Genomic DNA, 18,511 nt, shown 5'->3' with positions numbered 1-18,511 from the left:
CAACGGGACAAAAACATCTCCGTCAAAGGCATCAAAGCCGTTTTCTGAGCTGAATAGAAAAGCATGGATGTGGGTTTGACAACACGTCGGTGGTGCACTCCGAGGAAAGCCTTGGCTAAATAGAGAGACAAAGGCAAATGGATGGTGTGGATTTGCATTCACCAGTGGCATCACAAAGAGAGTTTGTTCTTATAAACTTTACTGGCAGTGACTGGCTACATTCATAATGTGGACGATGGGAAAGGGCAAAGAGTGGGTGGAAGACGACACTGAAAAGAATAGAAAACAATATGAGGGTGAGAGTAAAGGTTACAAAACGCAAAGATGATGAAAGTTTATTAGGAGATAAAAGTATGTCAAAACCTTCTATACAGTTTAGATCTGTTCCACATATAGTTAATGCTCCTACTCTGTTCTCACAGATACAGTATTTAATACACTTAAAGTCCTGGTGAAGTTGTTCTCATCTCTTTGTCTGTTTTCAGACAACGGATCAGGTATGAAATAATCACTCACGGCCCATTAAGACAACATGCTCCAAGCTGCTGCTCTGCTCGAATCACATCCTGATTCTATGACCACAACGTTTGCCTGACAAATTCACTGCACGAGGCGATTTGGTTTCATTTGCTTGTAAATCGATCGAGAGAGAAAGTTTGCATCTCTGTCAGCTGAGGAGCTGTCGATTGAATGAGAGAATAAGACTTTTGGAAAATGCCTGGACGTAGTTGTTCATTCATGGATCTTGATGAAAAAAAATTGGTATATTTAGGAGACTAATAATATAGAGTGTGTGGAATTTGTTACAGATCTGAATAAAAATCTGGATGTAGTGAATTTAAATGTGGTTTCATGAAGATAGTTGGAGATGTACGTGACATTCTAGTGTCTCATCTGAACATTTTCAAGGCCCAAAGAGTTTAAACGACAAAGCAAAGAATGGAGCGGACAATTATATATGTAAACCATCTCATTATGTGATTCATGAACCCATCAGGTTTATCATGTGACCCAGCAGAAGGTCTCGACCCCCGGGTTAGCAATCCCTGACATAAGACACAGACAGGCTGGAACTAGAGAAAATGTTGCGTTCATGCTAAAAAAAACGACACATTATAAAAATAATCAATCGATTGTTAAAAAAAAGTTACTGATTAGGTTTTTGACACTTAACTAATCAATAAAGTGATTGATTAAGTTAAACAAGATACGAAGTGAAATAAACACTGATCCTTCTTTTGACTTATCTGAACCTCTTACATCTTATTGTCAGTTTGTGCCTTCACCCTGACGCTCTCAGATCAGGTTGGTCCAGACACCTAGTCTGGACAATGTCTGGGGTCAAGGCCCTCCTACAGAGCTCCTCTTATAGGTCACATCCTGTCCGAAGGGGGAGAGAGAGCGGGCTCCTCTTACCGTGGGAGGAGGGAGGCTGGAGGTCGGAGGTCAGGGCTGCTTTCTCAAGTTTCAAAAGCTTGTTGGGAGCTGAGGTCACAGGGTCACGCTGGGCATTTCAGCTCTAGTTAGGGCCGCAGCGTCCTTGTGAATCCCAGTAATGGCTTCCGCAATCAAACAAAAAAATGGAAGCATTTATATCCTCTGGTGATGATTGTCAAACTGCTGTTTCGGACAATCAGGTGATCTGTCTCTGGGGGCTCCTTACCTGCTGTGCAGAGCCGAACACAGCGACACAGTGGCTTCAGTGTGCGTTGTGTTGTTGCTGTGGAATTACAGAGCAATCAATCATGGAGGGCAGCTCTCCTTTTGACTTCAGTGGACAAACACAGTCTCAGTGTGAGTTCACTGTTGGGAATAAAACGGGTCTGGCAGATTCAGGAGTGTGCGCACGTGTGTTAGTGGTTTTGCTGGTGGTGACGGAGGATGGAGTGATTATTACCATTGTAGTTTAAAGAAGTGTGACAAGGAAGAATAGGACAACTGAGAGTGATAAAAAGTTTAGATGAGTGAGCTACAAAAAAATTGAAAAAAACATTAAAAACATCTGTGAACTGGATGAAGCGCCAAGGCCCCTTGAATTCAATCAAGCTGCACCAAATTTCTCACACTCATATCAGACCTCTAACTCTGTCTTTTCATCAAGATCCATGCATTTTTTCCTGGAATTTTGTAAAAATCTCATAAACCAATGATAAAAACAAGTGATTAAAAAAAATTCTGGATCTATCCCTTTGTCCAGATCCATGCCAAAAATGAATTTGAATTGTCCACCCAGTTTCAAGAAGATCGGGCCAGTAGTTTATGCATAATTTTGCTAACAAACAGCAATAAAAAACATGACCTCTTTGGCGGAGATAACAAACCCTGAAACCTGAAGAAACCTTGAGCTGGAGAGAAAAAAAAAGAAATAAATAAAGGAGACTGTGATGACGAAGAGGGAAGGTAACGGTCACTCTGGGGGCCCAAAGAATAAGTCATTGTTTTTCATGTTGGATTGGCGAAGTGGATGCAGATATTCAGAAGTGGGATGAAGTGCAACATTAGAAAAGAGAGCAGAGTTAAAGACGGAGGTGCGTGTGGGTGTGGAAGAAACAAAAGAGGACAGAGGAACGACTGCCAAGTGTGAGGAGGATGAAGAGGGTGAGAGAGAGTGCACGAGTACACAAATCAAAGAGCCTGCAACAATGTGCAAGAAGAAAAAGAGGGGAGGACATGGAAGTGCGTCAAAAGCACAAGTTGAATCTTGCTGTTTTTCAGTGGGATGTAAATTTGCTCCACTGCGCAGGGACAGCGAAGTGGAGCGCGTCTGCAGGTGTTATCTCAGTTACCGATAAAGAGGCTTATGCACAGCGTGGCGTGAGGCGAGGAGCCGGGTCTCATAGGGAGAGAAGGGACAGGCTTACATAACTGTCCCTGTTACTGTCAACAGCTGGCTTGGTCTGGGCTTATACCGCGTTTAAAGCCTCAACGGGGCCCAGATCCAGATTTCATGTGTCCACCAGATTTCATGAGTCCACCGGTTAAGTAGCCTGCAATCGAGTGGAGAGGACAGACGTGGTTCTGTTTCCTGTCAAGATGAGTCTGCTCAGTCTGAGCAGGAGAGCATATGTGTTGATCTGGAGCCAAGAACTGAGTCCGAGACACGCACAGCCACTTGCACTGATCCACTTAGTCATTTCAAACAGTTTGAAACAAATAGCAAGGCGATAAAACACTTCTCAGTTTCAGGTTATTTAAATGTATGAACCGTGCATCTTCACTGCATCAAGGAAAGATGAAGAAATGAGGATTCAAGGAAACCTGAGGAAAGGAAAAATTATTCCATCAAACCTGCAATAAAGAACAATAGTTTCCACCAGATATTAAGTTTCAGCTACAAACAGTTCCAACACGTAAAAAAATATAATTTGTGGTCCAGACCAACACATATAAGCGTTTCCTGATCGGACACTGCTACGGTTAGGGATTGGTTAGGTTTAGGCAGAACACACGTGTGGTCAGGATCAGGGGAAGATCGTGGTTTGGGTTATAATTACTGCTACTACCGCTAGGGTCAAGGTTAAGGAAACATCAAGGTTTGGTTTTAAATTACTTTCATTGAGGTTAGAAGACCATTATCATCATGGTTACACAAAACCGGTGTCATGGTCCAAAGGTAAATGTTGGATGGTGTTAAATGAAGAGAGGATCCGAGATGTGAACATAATTCACCCTGAGGGCAACAAATATATCTGAACCACAGACTGTAAATCAAGATGGACGCCCCGTCTCCCCTTCTTTCTATTTTCCAGAACTGAGGCCAAAATACCCCTGAGGCAAGCGCTGCAATCTTGCTCCAGTGCTTTCATTTTTAGCCAGAATCTGTGCAGTAGTGATCGTGTTGTTGAGCTGCAGTATCGAGGTCCAGCTGGTGCATGTGCTCGACCAAACGAGAGTCAGTCTCAGCATTTCTTTCTCTCATGCACACTTTACGGCTCGATTACAATGTCGCACAATTTCCTCGTTTGCACCTGATGCACAAAAGTCTGAATCCTACAGCCGCTACATGGTTTTGGGATTTTAAATATCTGGAGTCTCACTGTTTCTCTGAATCACAAGGCTCAGTCAGTCGTGCATGTGTGGAACAAAATGAGCCACCTTTACGTTCACAACAAGGAACACACTGGTCCATGTGTCCTGTTGAGCTGAGGCCTCTCATGAGTCACAGGATCGAGTAAATAATCAGCTCCGACATTATCACTCACCGCTGAACCTGTGGACTGATTTCATCGCTGTTTGTTTACTTTAGGAATAAAATTGTACTTTTGTTGATAATGCAAGTCCTGTGTGCGGATGTTTGAAAGTTCCCAGTCAGTGTGAGTGATCGATATTAAAACCTATGACTCACTCAGGTGTTATCTAAGGTGCTTTTGTCCTTTGTAAATCAGTCAACCCGAAGGCTATTGGATTTGCAGTCTAAATAGTGGTAAACCACGCAATACGGGAAGGCCAGCGGAAAACAGGGCCTAAATGAGGGTCTAGGGATAAAAGAACACACACACACACACACACACCCTGAACCCTTATCTGTTCCATGTGAGGGATCAAAGCATCTCCGGCTGTCAGCAATCAAACAGAGGATGGAGGGAACACCAACAGAATCAACTGATAAACAGAGAGCAAGTGATAACGGCAGCAGAGAGAGGGGTCGAGCGATGGATATAAACAAGAGCGACGGAGGGGGGGGAGGAGGAACAGAGAAGAAAACATTCACATACGTCCCAGAGTAAATGAGGTCACTACAGCCATGAGCCATTGCTACACAGAGAACAATGCACGTCTCAGGAGGCCAATCAGATAACATCAGCCAAGTGGGCTGCAGCTGTGAGCCAATCACAGTCTCCGTCAGTGACATCAGATGTACAGTTGGATTCAAACCGGAGAGAATATGATCTGCCGAGGGAAGAAAAACTTTTGAAAAAAAAGAAATCACATCCTTATTGAGTTAGACCCTGCAGCCTCTACTCCTGTGCTCTGGTTTCATCAGCGATATCGCTTTCTATAGAGTCAGAGAAGGACTGCTTTTCATGCCCTAGATTCAACTTGGCACTAAATGGTGAAAGCGAGTAAAGTGCCGGCAACTTGAGACGTTACGCAAGCAGCAGATGCTCTCTCCTTATCAACATCTGGTTAGTGTCTGCTGAGATCCAGAGAGAATAAATCCAAAAATATTTACAGCTCAAGCCTCAGAGACAACATGTGAAGTCCTGACATAAGTGGAGCTAATTATTAACAGCAATCCTCAGCGGAGTGGAGTTTCTATTGTGCTGCAGAGGTGCAGATAAGGAGCAGATATGGAGCCACGTCTGTCATCTCAATCCATCTGAAACAGCTCAATTATCATGTCAGCTGTGTGCTCAACCATAAACAGTGAAGTTACGCAACCTCCTTCCTTGTTTACCTCTTTAAAAACAATATATTGTAAAAGGTACATGTGACAAGCTCACACATGTATGTGTGTGTATTTGTGCATGAAGCAGTAAATGGGATGAGTCATTGGCATGTTTGTTTAATCCTTTACTTTCACAACTTGAGGGGCACTCAGAGAACATACCCCTCCCAAAGGTCCCCTTATGAAACCACATTTTAATTCACTAGATCTGGATTTTTATTTGGATCTGCACCAAATTGCACACAGTCCTAAATAGAATTCCCCTAAATGTGTGTGATCATGATCCATGAATTATTCGCTGAGAAATCAATGAAAAAAGTTGCAAAACACCCTATTTCACAATGCTGGAGAAAGTAAAAAACAAAATCCTTCACATCCCCCCTGATCCAGAACCAAATTTAATAGATTCTCTACTGACCCATAACATATACTTCCACCATATTTTGTAATAATCTATCCAGCTGTTTTTACATAATCTTGCTACAGAGGGACAAACAAACACAGATGAAAGGATAACCCCCTTGGCTGAGGAAACTTGTTGGATCAAAGAGAAAAGTGACATTTTCTGACTAAAACAAGGCCAATGTTTTTAGATTCCATCTCAGAGCAATTGTTTTTAAGTCAAGCTACATTAAAGGAGGAACATAATGCTCATATTCAGGTTCATAAAGGTTTACATGCTCTAATGTTGAGAGATCACTTTCCTCATACTGTCCATTACTGCAGCTCCTCATTTCAGCCTCTGTCTGAAATGGTTGGTTTTAAGTCCCTGTCTCTTTAAGGTCCCCCTCCCCAATAGTCTGCTCTGATTGGCCAGCTGGACCACTAGGTTTAGACTGAAGCCGACATTTCTAGTACCGACTAATACTGATTATGTGATGACTGCACCAAGAACAGAGAGTCACTTTGAATGCCGGCAAAGGTCATACACGGGACGGGTAGTCGGCTATGCAAAGGTTTCAGGGAATGCACTAGGAGATATCACAAAATACCAAAACAAGAAGCAAAAAGTAAAAAATCTGCACAAGGTAGCAAACTTACAGGGCAGAGGCCATGTCGGAAACACAAACACTGTGGTCGTCTACATGAGGAGTGAACACTGGACAGCTTGACATGAAGCAGCCACAGAGACAATCTGTCTGGGACATCGTGCGTGAGCAGGTGTATTTATATATACTGGGTGATCTGTGATAAGGTGCGGGTGAGATGAGTACAATGTCGGGAAACTGAACAATGGGAGGAAGTGAAGCTGGAGTCCATGAACAGAGTGAGTGAAAAACACAATAAAGCAGGAAGTGAGAGTTCAGTCCAGACAGGGATGAACTCACCACAGACGACCAGGAGATCACACGGTATTCAAGGAGGAGCCAGAACAAGAAGATTTAGATTCCACTTCCATTTGGTCAGAATCGCAGAAAACATCCAGTTTAAAAACATCGTTTAGTTTCTTTTCGTCATGTTGTGACTTTTAAGTATTTAAATCCTTAACTTAGATAAAAGCACAACACAGTAACACAAACAAACTGAGCATGTGAAAATTACTGTTTTTGTCAATGGAGTGTGGAGATGTTTCTGGTTAAACAAAAAGGATATAACACTATCATGAATGTTGTCAGACACTGCTAATGGGAGACTTTGATTTGGATGAATGCCCAGTGGTGTTCCAGAGTTTTCAGGGAAACAATCTAGATCAATAGTGGACTTTTTGCAAATATTTGTCCCTATCAATCATTTACAGATAAGGCTGAGGTACAAAACTCCTGGAGCTAACATCTAAACAAGACCACGAGTCATGTGAGTCAATATGTCGACCAATGCTTGGAGCTAAGTGCTAATGTCTCCATGCCAACATGTTCATGATGACAATACTAAAATGCTGATATACTGTGCTACCACTGGTTAGTCAGCACTTAACACAAAGTCAGCTGAGGTTGTTTGTTGTTGGTTATAATAAAAGTATTAGTCCAGTGGTGTTAGTGTAGAGTCTCTTTTTCTCCCTAATCCACTGTGGTTACAGGATAAGAAAAAAATGTTTGTCCTGATGATGACCACAAAAGTTACTAGAATTCACCCCGAGATGAGCATGAATACAACTTCGGCATGATTTATCCTCTGGTAACCATGACTCTCGACAAGAAATTCTGTGCCCAATGTTGAGTTTCTTCACTGCATGTGTGAAAACTTTGACAAACAGCTGGTGCTATATGAAAATATCAGGGTTGGAAAAATCAGGGAAACGCTTAAAGGGATAGTTCACCCAGAAATGAAAATTCACAAATTTCCTACTCACCCCTATGCCGATGGAGGAGTTGGTGAAGTGTTTGAGTCCACAAAATACTTTTGGAGTTTCAGGGGTAAACAACATTGCAGCCAATCCAATACAATTGAAGTAAATGGCAAAAAAACAACAGAAAAAAACACAACATGCCTCCATACTGCTCCTGTGGCGTCAGATATCTGGCTGAGGTAGTGGGGAAATAATGAGTGAACTTAAATTTTTGTGTGAACTATCCCTTTAAATAAGTACGATTTATCATCTGAGAGCATGAATATCTCTGTCCACTCTACTTATTTAATGGCAGTCCAAGCCAGATATATTTTTAGTGTGTGTCTCTGAAAATAAGGGCACAAAATGAAAGACAAGCACATACAGACAGACTAAAACATAAGCAAGGCTCCAGGACACTTAGAAGAGTAGGAAACTGAGGGGGAAAGGACAAAGGACTGAGGTACATCAGGTTGACAAATGGCAAGATTGCTAGTGCAAATAATTTGCACTGGCAAGATTGCTAGTGCCAATAATTAGCTTTACCCTGTAATTTATTTTGACTTTTCCAGATACCTCTTCCTTAAGGCTACAGCTAAACCACCTACAATACACATAAAAACAACGCACATGTGCAAGTGCAACGATATAAAGATGTGCACGTACAAACAGTGTGCCTGCAGGAAAGACACGTGTTCCACAGACCACAGGACAGATGTTCTGAAGGCAGAGATGGGCCTCTGCATAGCAAAACAATGAGTTGCTCAAAGAGACCCCGCTGACCCCGAGACAGAGCGACTCAATTAGCTTCACATAATGAGACCGCACTGTGGGGGGTGTTTACATAAGCTTATTAAAACATAATCCCGCGAGCAACGCCATACTGTAGCATGCAACAAGTGTGTTAGCTAACAGCCGGTAAAATGTTTTTATTCACAAGTCCACATGAACATCGAGGCAGATACTATCTTTTGGGGATAAAACCAGACTTCACTCTTCAGATCTCTCTTCACGTTACAAACATTTTCAAACTGTCTTCTCTTCACTCTTCACAAATGACTGCATATGCTTAACCTTTAATTTAGTTTTACTTTTTACTTTTTACTTTAATACAGAGTTTCTGTTCAAAGCAGATGAGTGTCAGGAGAATTGGAAACATGACTTAAAAGTGACCTTGTGGCCACCGTCGTCTGTACAGCAGATACTTGACGTCACGTGATATACTCTCTCCATGTTTCTGGAAAACTGGTGAATATAGGTCTCGATGCTTGAGGGAAACTTCAGGCTCATTAGTTCCCTGTGGTGGCCAGTGAGTCACAATCTTTATCTGTCGATTAGTCTCTTCTCTGAAAACTGCGACCTGATGCTAGAAATCAGTGGTTAAAGCGGCAGGTGATCTAAAACTGTAAAGTTTTTGGCTGTAAAAACCAAAACACACACAGAGAAGACACTGAAACTGAGGCTCAGTGAGTTTGGTCATAATGTGATTTATTTTAGAAAGATCACTTTGCTTTCCGTGTAAGGAATCATTTGACGTCACCATTTCTTTATATAAATAACATAGAGAAAAAGATATGAGATCACACCCGAGAATAGATATCAAAGCAGACCTAAAGTGATGCCCAAATGCACTCAGGATTTATTTTAGAACCCGTCACAAGGCCATGATTCATCCTTACTCTATTCTCGCCTCTCAGTAAACCGATGGGTCATAATCACATTGAGGTCCTAACACATTTAACAGGATCCAGCCTACATAGGAGAGGAAGGGAACAACTGTTGTAAGGGGAAAGGACGAGGTCTTCAAAATTCTTTGAAAGCAAATTTTTCTCAAGAATAAAGAACTGCATTAAATTACTGCTTAAATCTGTGTCATTTAATCAGGGCCTCAGACTGATTGCATTGCATTACAAGAGCTTGGGCAGCAGCTAATCCTAAAGACAATGTACAAAGTGGACCTCAGTCTGCTGCTTGGATCCCTTCGCACCCCACAGACCCGCTTGACATGATTTATGTTCCCTGGTAATCCCGCCCAATGGGCTGAGCTCCAGCGTTGGTAATTATCTGAGGGGGGCCGAGAAATCCTTCAGCAACTTTAAGACATCAAAACTGATTATGGAGCAGCGCTTTCATGTGGAGTCAGAGTTCAGTTGTTACCTAAATGATTCTCAGAAGTTACGTAAGGTAGAGGGTTTACAGGACTGAAAAGTTCAACGACCATTGGAGTTTAAACAGGCCTCAGTTGACACGGCCACCCATTTCACACCATTATCTCACCGAGCATTCATTTAAGAAGGTTCCCTTCAGCCTTGATCCGTCCAGGGCTGTAGCTGCCGGGGATACTTTTTAACAGTCTGAGGAGTTTGCATGACAGGAAGGAGAGTTTAAAATATTCTACAATAACACACACGTTACACATGCTGCTTTTATTTTAGCCAGATTGTGTGTTCATGTGGTGTCAGAATAATCTGAAAAATGTGTTCCCGCCTGGGAGAAACTCACACGAACACCATCTCAAGTCGGAAACAACAGTCTGTGAAGGTTTTGGTTAACAAAAGTTGCAGGGTTGCTGACGTCATCGCTTATGAAACCAAAAGCCTAATTTTACAATCGGCTCTAAATTGTAGCTTCTGATATGAAATTTCAGTCTATGAACGTGTACATAAAATATCCCCCCACTCCATGATGATCAAACCCCAAGAGCAGTGAGCAGGTGAGTGCAATTACTTGTAACCACACACACACATAGTTACACTCCCACCACGCAAGCACCAACTTACATTCCTGGGTCGTAACTTTGTTTGTTTGTTTAATCTATACAAAAACTGTACATCGACCATTTGTTGTTTTTAAAGGATATTAAATGCTGGGTAGATGGAAGCTAACTACCCCCCCCCAGTTTACAGTCTTTGTGGTAAACAGCTGCTGGTTCTAACTTCATGTTGAATGGACAGATTCTATGAAAGTGGCATTAAGAGTATTTCAGGTAAAAGCGTTAACCACTACAAATCGAGCCTACATGTAAAGAATACCATGGAAAAACACTTGTTTGGATGTAGTTTTACTATTATAACAACTATAAGACTATTTAAAGGCCTTATTCAGTTGTGCTTTCGGGATTTAGACTTGGTTGTTGGTTTGTTGCCTCAATAACCACTAAATGGCTCCAATGTATAAAGAGTAGTTAGATTACCACATGATTTACACACACTCCAAGGTCTTAAAGGGTTTGATAATGTTGGCACATTGATGTGTTTTATATTTACATATGGTTACACAAATACCCCATATATCTTTAGTCAGAACTGAGCTCTTCTGTTTTATATGTAACCTATAATATAAATTCTACCTCAGAGACAGTATTGCTATTTGGATTAAGTAGTTTGAATAAGTACATAGAGACTTGCTCATGGACAAAGACTCTCTCCATGAAATTTGAGAGCGGCGACGACCTCGTCCCTTTTAAATCTCCTGACTCATGACTGACGGCTCCAAATTCTTGCCCGCAGACAATAACCTGTACTTCTGGCTGACAGGTAGATATTATAGTCTAACACACAAGCCGCAAAGCTAAATCAGAGGACGTCTCGCAAGATGGCTGCCTTGCCATGTTATTTCCTGCTAAAATATTGGTGGAAAGTGGAGCCACCTCGACTATCATAATTAGACCTCGTTGGCACCGCTCCTTAATTAGGTTCAGCCACTCTGAGGCTGGACAACGAGCTGATCTGCAGTCTGCCAGACGACACAAACTCCCTTTCAGCTGCCTGCCCTATCATTAGTGCTTCTAAACAAGCACAGGATACCTAGCTGACTCTCATTCTCGGCCCATTGTTGTATACTGCGGTGTAGACACATAACTATGAATAGAAGGAAAAGCCTATTTTAGGCAATTACAATCATATGATCCTGCATAGTTAGAAGTCTCGGTGCCGACAAAACCTCTGAGGCGAAATCTTTGAAGTCGCATTTAACTCTTTACCAACTTTAGAAAAATGTAGTTTTTTGACAAAAAGAGTCAACACTATTTGTAGGTTTAACTTTAGTGTCTTTTTTGTATTGTACAATACCTTTTATCCTGTGTTATAAATTAACTGGAGCAAAATATATAGAGTATAACAATTCTAAGGAGGCATTTGTAAGCATGCCATAGGATGACGAATATATTTATGTGTAACCACAGCCGTCCAATCACCTTTGAAGTATTCTTTGAAAGAGCCTTCCCCTTTTGCTTATCAGTTTCCAAAAGGCCCTTCCAGATGTGATAAGTGATCAAAACACCTATTCCTTCTCTCATAACCTTTGACCTTAGACAATGCATGAATAAGCCCCCCCCCTCCTCTCTTATCTTCATATCCTCTCCAGTGTGACAGTCGAGATACAATCTCCATGGAAGCATCAACAGTAAAACAGAAACAGGTTAAATATTTCACATTTTATTTTGTCCGCTCATACAGCTCAACAAAACCATTTCACGCCAGAATCAGACACCAACTGAGACGCTCACACCGTTAAAAGTACCGTTTAGAGTCGGACAGCTCAGGTGACATTACAAAACATCTTAAGTGATTACTATGTAACATACATAATGACATATCGTGTGTTTTCATACATCTGCTCTGTATCGCTGTTGATCGCTTATCGGCCCAGAAGGAACAGATAAGTAGACAGAGCTGAGTTGACGGGCTTCTGAAAAATAAGAAGCAAAACATAAGAGTCAGTCTCTTTGGTGATTTCACCTGGTTCACTTTATGATTAGGGAAACAAAGACAGATCAGGATCTGTTTAAGGCGCCGACCACAAGGACAAGGAAAGACCCTGTGATCGTCTAAACCAGTGGTGTGTAGTGCGGATCGGCCATTTCGGATTTACGTCACAAGCAGCACAAGTTTCCACACCACCGGTACAAAGGCCATTGCATGGCAAGACTTCAGTGATATGTTTGGACTGCTTGATAAGGACAATGTACAGCGGCACTACTCAGCGTATTGAAACCAAAAGGCCTGAAAATGAAGAAACTGTTTTCAGTCAAAGTGACCTGAAGTGTTTAAAACCTACAGCAGACACGTGTTCCACGCTGCAGGTTGTGTATTGGTGAGGAGCTTACAGACCTCTGACTGGGTGGTTGACCAACAGTGCGACAGCTGAGTCAACATGTGGCACAGACACAAGCCGGTGGGGAGGAACCCCTGCACTAGCTCGTAGTTCAACGTGAACGGACAGACTGATGTGACAGCTCCCAAACAAGTTCCACCGTTCAAACCCATCGATTTCACATAAATTCATACTCATGTACATTTGATTGTAATTCAACAGTGAATGAGTTAAAACAATTCAGATCTGATTCCTACCGAACTGTCATTGAAATTTTACTCTGATTTTGAAAATGTGCACTTAAATTTTTTAGTATCTCGGATTTAAGCTGAGCATCTATCAGAAGTGTTTGGTGCGGGATTACAGTGTAGAACATAAAGTAATATACTTTTTTTAAAGTAAGGCATCAAATCAGAATAAAAAGGAGGAGTATACTTTTAGTACATAACATCGCCGCCTGAACACCTCCCCTCCAAGTCCAGCTCACATTTCCTTTGGACAAGATCAGTACGATGTGCAGTCCATGTGCCGTAAATGTTTATTAGCTCCATAATTTTTGGTTGAGCGCTGGTCACAGTCATATTTAACAGTTGAGTCTGGCTCTGAGCAGCAGACAGTGGTTACAGCCTCATGGTCTCTGTCTTTCAGGCATCTACTGGATTTTAATGGTCGGAGTGAAACCATGCCAGAGCTGAAACCACTCCGCAGCTCAGAGAGGCGCGCTCGGCCTCTGTTGATCTGTTGTTCCACTGAATTAAAGCTGCTCTGGCCAGCACATCTGGGGTCGTCCAGTTGTATGTAAAAATTGTTCGTACATCCATGTTAGCCCCTCCAGACAAGTCAGCAGTTCCAGTTTTTGTTTCGGTCACAGGAAAATGAATCTCCTCCGTCCCTATTGGACGCACACGTACTTTTTCCACCAGGACTTGGAGAGCATCTTCATCTTATCAGCTGTGCTGCGGACCTTCCTCTCCCGTCGGGCTCTCCTGTCAGAGTGCCGCAGGCCCACGGCGATGGCCGCGTCGAACACCTCCTTCAGATTCTTTTGCGTCAGTGCTGAACACTCAATGTACGTCACAGCCCCTACTTTTTCCGCCAGCGCTCTGGCGTCTTCCTCCTGCACCGGCAACTCCCTCCGCCTCGCCAGCTCGATCAGCACCTTGACGTCCTGCCGCAGGTCGCACTGCGTTCCCACGAGAATGACGGGCGTGAGAGGGCAGCGGCGTCGGATCTCGGGCACCCACTTCTCCCAGACGTTCTGAAAGGAAGCAGGGCTGACCACGCTGAAGCACAGCAGCAAGGCGTCGGTCCGACTGTAGCAGAAGTGCCGGAGTTTGTCAAACTCGTCCTGATGGAGACAGAAACAGAAAGTTAGAAATGTGGAGATGTTCCAGGTCTTGATATTTTCCATTTGGCTCTGATCAAAGTCTTTCCTTTGTGATTAATTATGTCCCTTGACTTCTCACCCAGACAGACCAGAGACACAACCCAGTAGTCACCTCACTGGTCAACACACTCAAGCACCAGGACACCACAGATAAAAAAAACTGTGCCAGAAATTGTTTGATGCCAAACTGTCTGAACAGTGTTTATATTGGGCTAATACACATCATACAAAGCCCTAACCCTTTATTTATATCATCTACAGCAAATGTCTTAAATTAACAGTTTGGAGCCACACAGCTTTAAAGAACAAGGGCCTCCCACATCCTTGGGTACACAGATTAAAGCTGGCTCTCCTCTCTTAACTCTTTCCTTCCCAGAGCACATCTCCTGATCCCGACACAATGCCCTGTGCCAACACCTTTTTAATTCAAAAACACAACTCAAATCTGCAGAAACAACCAGTTACTCAAACCGTCAACATGTGGGAAACTGTTGAGGCTCAACAAACGCCGTGGACACTTATCAGCTTGTTCATTTCCCCCACACAAACTTTGGCTTCGCTCTGCGATCCCATGACGTCGGTCCATCTGCAGCACGTACAGAAGTATCAACATCTCTGCGTACGGAGCAGCTTTGTTTATCAGCTCTGGCGGCAGCTGTTATCGTCTTTCTCCAGACGTTCTCCATCTTTTCTGTGTTGCCTCACTCGCTCTAGCGCTCTCTACCTCTCTCTTTCTTTGTCATCTTTTCTTTCTTTTTTGGCACACCCCGACCTATTTCTGGCACAAGCTCCCCTCTTATGAAATTGCATCAGTACTCTAAGTGTTTGTGGACTTTTATCCGCCCATATTTGCCCAAGCTTGTCGGAGTGTGGGTGTCGGAGTGTGTGTGTGAGTTCAGCTTTAACACTGTGTGCAGCTTGCAACATGCTGTGAGGTTTTACATGTATTATGGGCTTGTACAAATGCCTTGTTCCACTTTACTGCCAAAGCATCTTTGATTGTGCGTAGAACTGGCAGTTCCTTCGCCGTGTTTGTGAATGTCAAATATGCTGCTGCTCCCGGGGGCAGGGCTCCATTAAGTTGGATATCTAACCACCCATGCCCCGGAGAAATTCACACACAACTTTCACAAGCTGTTCATTTCAAAATTGCCCCACCAATGTAATGAGTCAATAAATTTGCCTGGCAAGTTGGACCTAAACTGTGGAGACAGACAGAAACAGTTTTTTCTCTAACACCTCCAGTCCTGTCTCCACCAAGAGATACTGGCGACATTACTACGACACAAAAGCAGCTGCAATTAGGCCGATTGATAATAAAAAAATCACTACAGATTCAACTTGTACTTTTTTTTCCCATTAAATCAAATTCTTTGTTTAAAAAGACTGCATTTATAAAGCGCTTTTCTAGTCTCAGCGAACATTCAACATCTTATTCACCCATTTACACATACAGTTCATTTATACAAATTGGGATTCAGTATGTGGACTGGACGAGCCGGGGATCGAACCACCAACATTCCAATTAAAAGACAACCCCCCTCATCTGCTGAGCCACAGCCGCCCATTCAACCCAATTAAATATCCACAAACTGTTGAAATGACCCTCAAATACCCGTGTTTTATCAAATACTGGTTGTTTGATTTTAAAATGTAGAAAAACTGAGAAATTCAACACGTGAGGGGTTGGAAGAGGCAAATGTTTGGAATGTATTGCTTAATAAAAACATCTAAAAGATTAATAAACGGTACAAAACTTCATAAGAATTCATCCAACAGTGTTTGACGCATTTCAATGTCAGCCAGAGATATGGATGATACACTGTCATTGAGAAAACGTGACATTTACTGTATGTGGAGCAAAGGTTGAGAGATACACAGTGCCATACACAGTGTGTGTGTGTGTGTGTGTGTGTGTGTGTGTAATAACTCACCTGTCCTGCAGTGTCACACAGCTGTAGTCTCACCGGGTTTCCATCCACCTGAACCACAGCTGTTGACATAGAAAGAGACAGAGAGAGAAAACATTAGACTCTAAACTCTGGGCATCAGCCTCCACCTGCCCCTTCAGTAGTTAAAACACACACACACACACACACACACACACACACACACACACACACACCACACACACACACACACACACACACACACACACAACACACACACACACACACACACACCACACACACACACACACACACACACACACAACACACACACACACACACACACACACACAGTTCTCTGGAGTAAACAAAAGCCAGCCAGTTGCAAACACAAAGACCCCCTGCTCTGCTCCTGCAGCGCACAGACGGCCCGCTCCGTCTCGCCCACCCACTCTGCCAGTTACTGTCGAGACCATAACACTTTACCGTTGCCGAGCTTTGTTCTCTGTTGTGTTTTGACAGAGGCCCACTCCGAGGCTGACTAACACATGAGTTTAAGGAGAAAAAAAAAAAGAAGCAGATTTTGTTTGCCCTGTGACTCTCTTCCAATCAGCCTCACTTCCAGATTGGAGAAGTGGATGAGTCACCTTCCAGCCGGTTTCATTATAGGGCCATTTATTCTCCGCTGCACAATGCAGAGCAGCAGGCACATGGAAACGTTTACAATACGCCTGGAGTGGTCGGTCATAGCACCTGATCAAAGAGCCTGCTGGAACTGTTCATGTCAGAAGACAGGCATCGTGGCACAATGCTTTTACAAAAGAAAGAGAAGGAGCAGGAGGAGAGGAGAGGAAGAAAGGAAAGAGAGAAAGAGAGAGAGAAAGCGAGAGCTGTCAGTGTGTAATCAGCTCCTAATCCCTGACATATGATAGCTCTTTGATTTCCAGGACCAAAACTCCCCTCTCATCGTCCCCTCTCCCAGCCTCCCCGCTCCTCTGCGTCTCTGCCACCTGTGGCATTGCGTAAGTGCTCAGAAGTTAGCTTTCTCAAGAGGACACACTGATCCCGGGCACAGAGAGATGACATCACCAGCGAGGGCCCCAACTGCACAATCGCTCTCTGTCAGGCCACGGCGAAAGACAATCTCTGCCTCAGAGCCACTGCGACAGATGTGCCCATTCCAGTGTAGAGGAGAGGGCTCGCGGGTCAAGGCTGACAACAATAGACCGAGTTGTGCAATCCAAAACCCCTGAACCAGAGACCGGCCTGTATGGGAGGGTTGAGCCAGGGTTTGTCTGAGGGCGGTGTGTGTGTGTGTGTGCGTGTGCGTGTGTGTGTGTGTGTGTGTGTGTGTGTTCCCAGTGAGTGTTTTGACTAAGTTTTCCTGGATTTCAGTGTAACGTCAGAGAATCAACTAAGATTAATGACACAAACACTGAGGTGTGCAGGAGACAATGCCAAGTAATGTTTCCTAAATTCTAGATAAGAATAAACATCTATCATCTGTGTGATGCAGTGGTATCACATCGTATACTCTTCTCTTGTACATCCTGTAAAGTATCTCAAGAGTTTTCCAAAGAGATATGATCATGAAGCAAAGAAGGTGATCAACAGGTCACAGGTGTATTTCCTCTTTTCGTGCCAGCTCTGATCAGTTTAGAACACGTGTCCCCCATTGGAAGGATTTTCTTCACTCTTCCTATGTTTCATGGAACAAAACCTGCTGGGACTAGTGAGACCGTTTGGAAAAGTGGAGCCGTGCCAAATGGAAACTTTGGCTACATCTAGGGAGGATAACCCAGCTGTCCTTCAACACTGATGGGAGAGAGATAGCATAGGAAACAAATCTATAACAACAGTGGAATAATAGGAGGGGTTGGCAGAATGGACGGGTGCAGCCAAAGTATGAGTTATTCTTTAACTCATGTCAGTGGGAACTGAGTCAGGCAGGTAGGAAGAAAGTGATTTACCTCTGAAAAACGTGTTTCTACACTACATGTGGCTCTGCTTGCAATTAAATCATATGCGTGAAATACAGAAAAATAGCGGTAGATTGAGATTATTTACCCGAGAAGTCATCAAACGCAGTGGGGACATATTTGGTCGGGTATCCATTCGTCGTGTAGCTGACCACCAGGCTGGTTTTGCCCACCGCTCCATCGCCGAGCAGGACGCACTTCAGCAACCGCTCCTGCTGCTGCCCCGGCCGGGCGGGCTGCGGGTTGTGCGGGGGCACCGGAGGGGCCATGGCCTTTCCGTAATCCATGGAGAGCGGCGGAGGTGACATTCAATCGGCCAGTGCTTCACCGGAGGAGGAAGCACCCACCATGAGACCCGGGCTCCTTCTCTGGCGCGGGTACGGCCAAATATTGCTCGTGCGTAAAGCTGCTCCTCTCGCAGTGCGCGCTGTCAAATCCAAGGACTCCTATCACCATCCCGACCTCAACCCGACTACTACCCCGAGCTGTGCGCTTCTGAGGGCGGAT

At 43.6% G+C, this 18,511-nt stretch overlaps 1 protein-coding gene and 1 long non-coding RNA gene across 2 annotated transcripts in view; one reads left to right on the top strand and one right to left on the bottom strand.

The window, feature by feature from the left end:
• Window positions 1–15,123, top strand: part of LOC117773199 — a 25,933-nt gene extending 10,810 nt beyond the window's left edge. Inside the window, exon 3 of the long non-coding RNA XR_004615875.1 lies at window positions 15,031–15,123. This is a non-coding gene — a long non-coding RNA (uncharacterized LOC117773199). The remainder of the gene's footprint in view (window positions 1–15,030) is intronic.
• Window positions 12,072–18,511, bottom strand: rhoub (ras homolog family member Ub). The gene is made up of 3 exons (XM_034604912.1): window positions 18,093–18,511; window positions 16,071–16,129; window positions 12,072–14,097 (listed from the first exon to the last, which is right to left on the bottom strand). Exons 1-3 carry the CDS (start codon window positions 18,310–18,312, stop codon window positions 13,642–13,644), a joined length of 735 nt encoding a protein of 244 aa, XP_034460803.1. The 5' UTR covers window positions 18,313–18,511; the 3' UTR covers window positions 12,072–13,641.

Source organism: Hippoglossus hippoglossus, chromosome 13 (assembly GCF_009819705.1).
Source record: "Hippoglossus hippoglossus isolate fHipHip1 chromosome 13, fHipHip1.pri, whole genome shotgun sequence".
NCBI lineage: Eukaryota > Metazoa > Chordata > Actinopteri > Pleuronectiformes > Pleuronectidae > Hippoglossus > Hippoglossus hippoglossus.
This window is presented reverse-complemented; position numbering and strand designations above follow the sequence as displayed.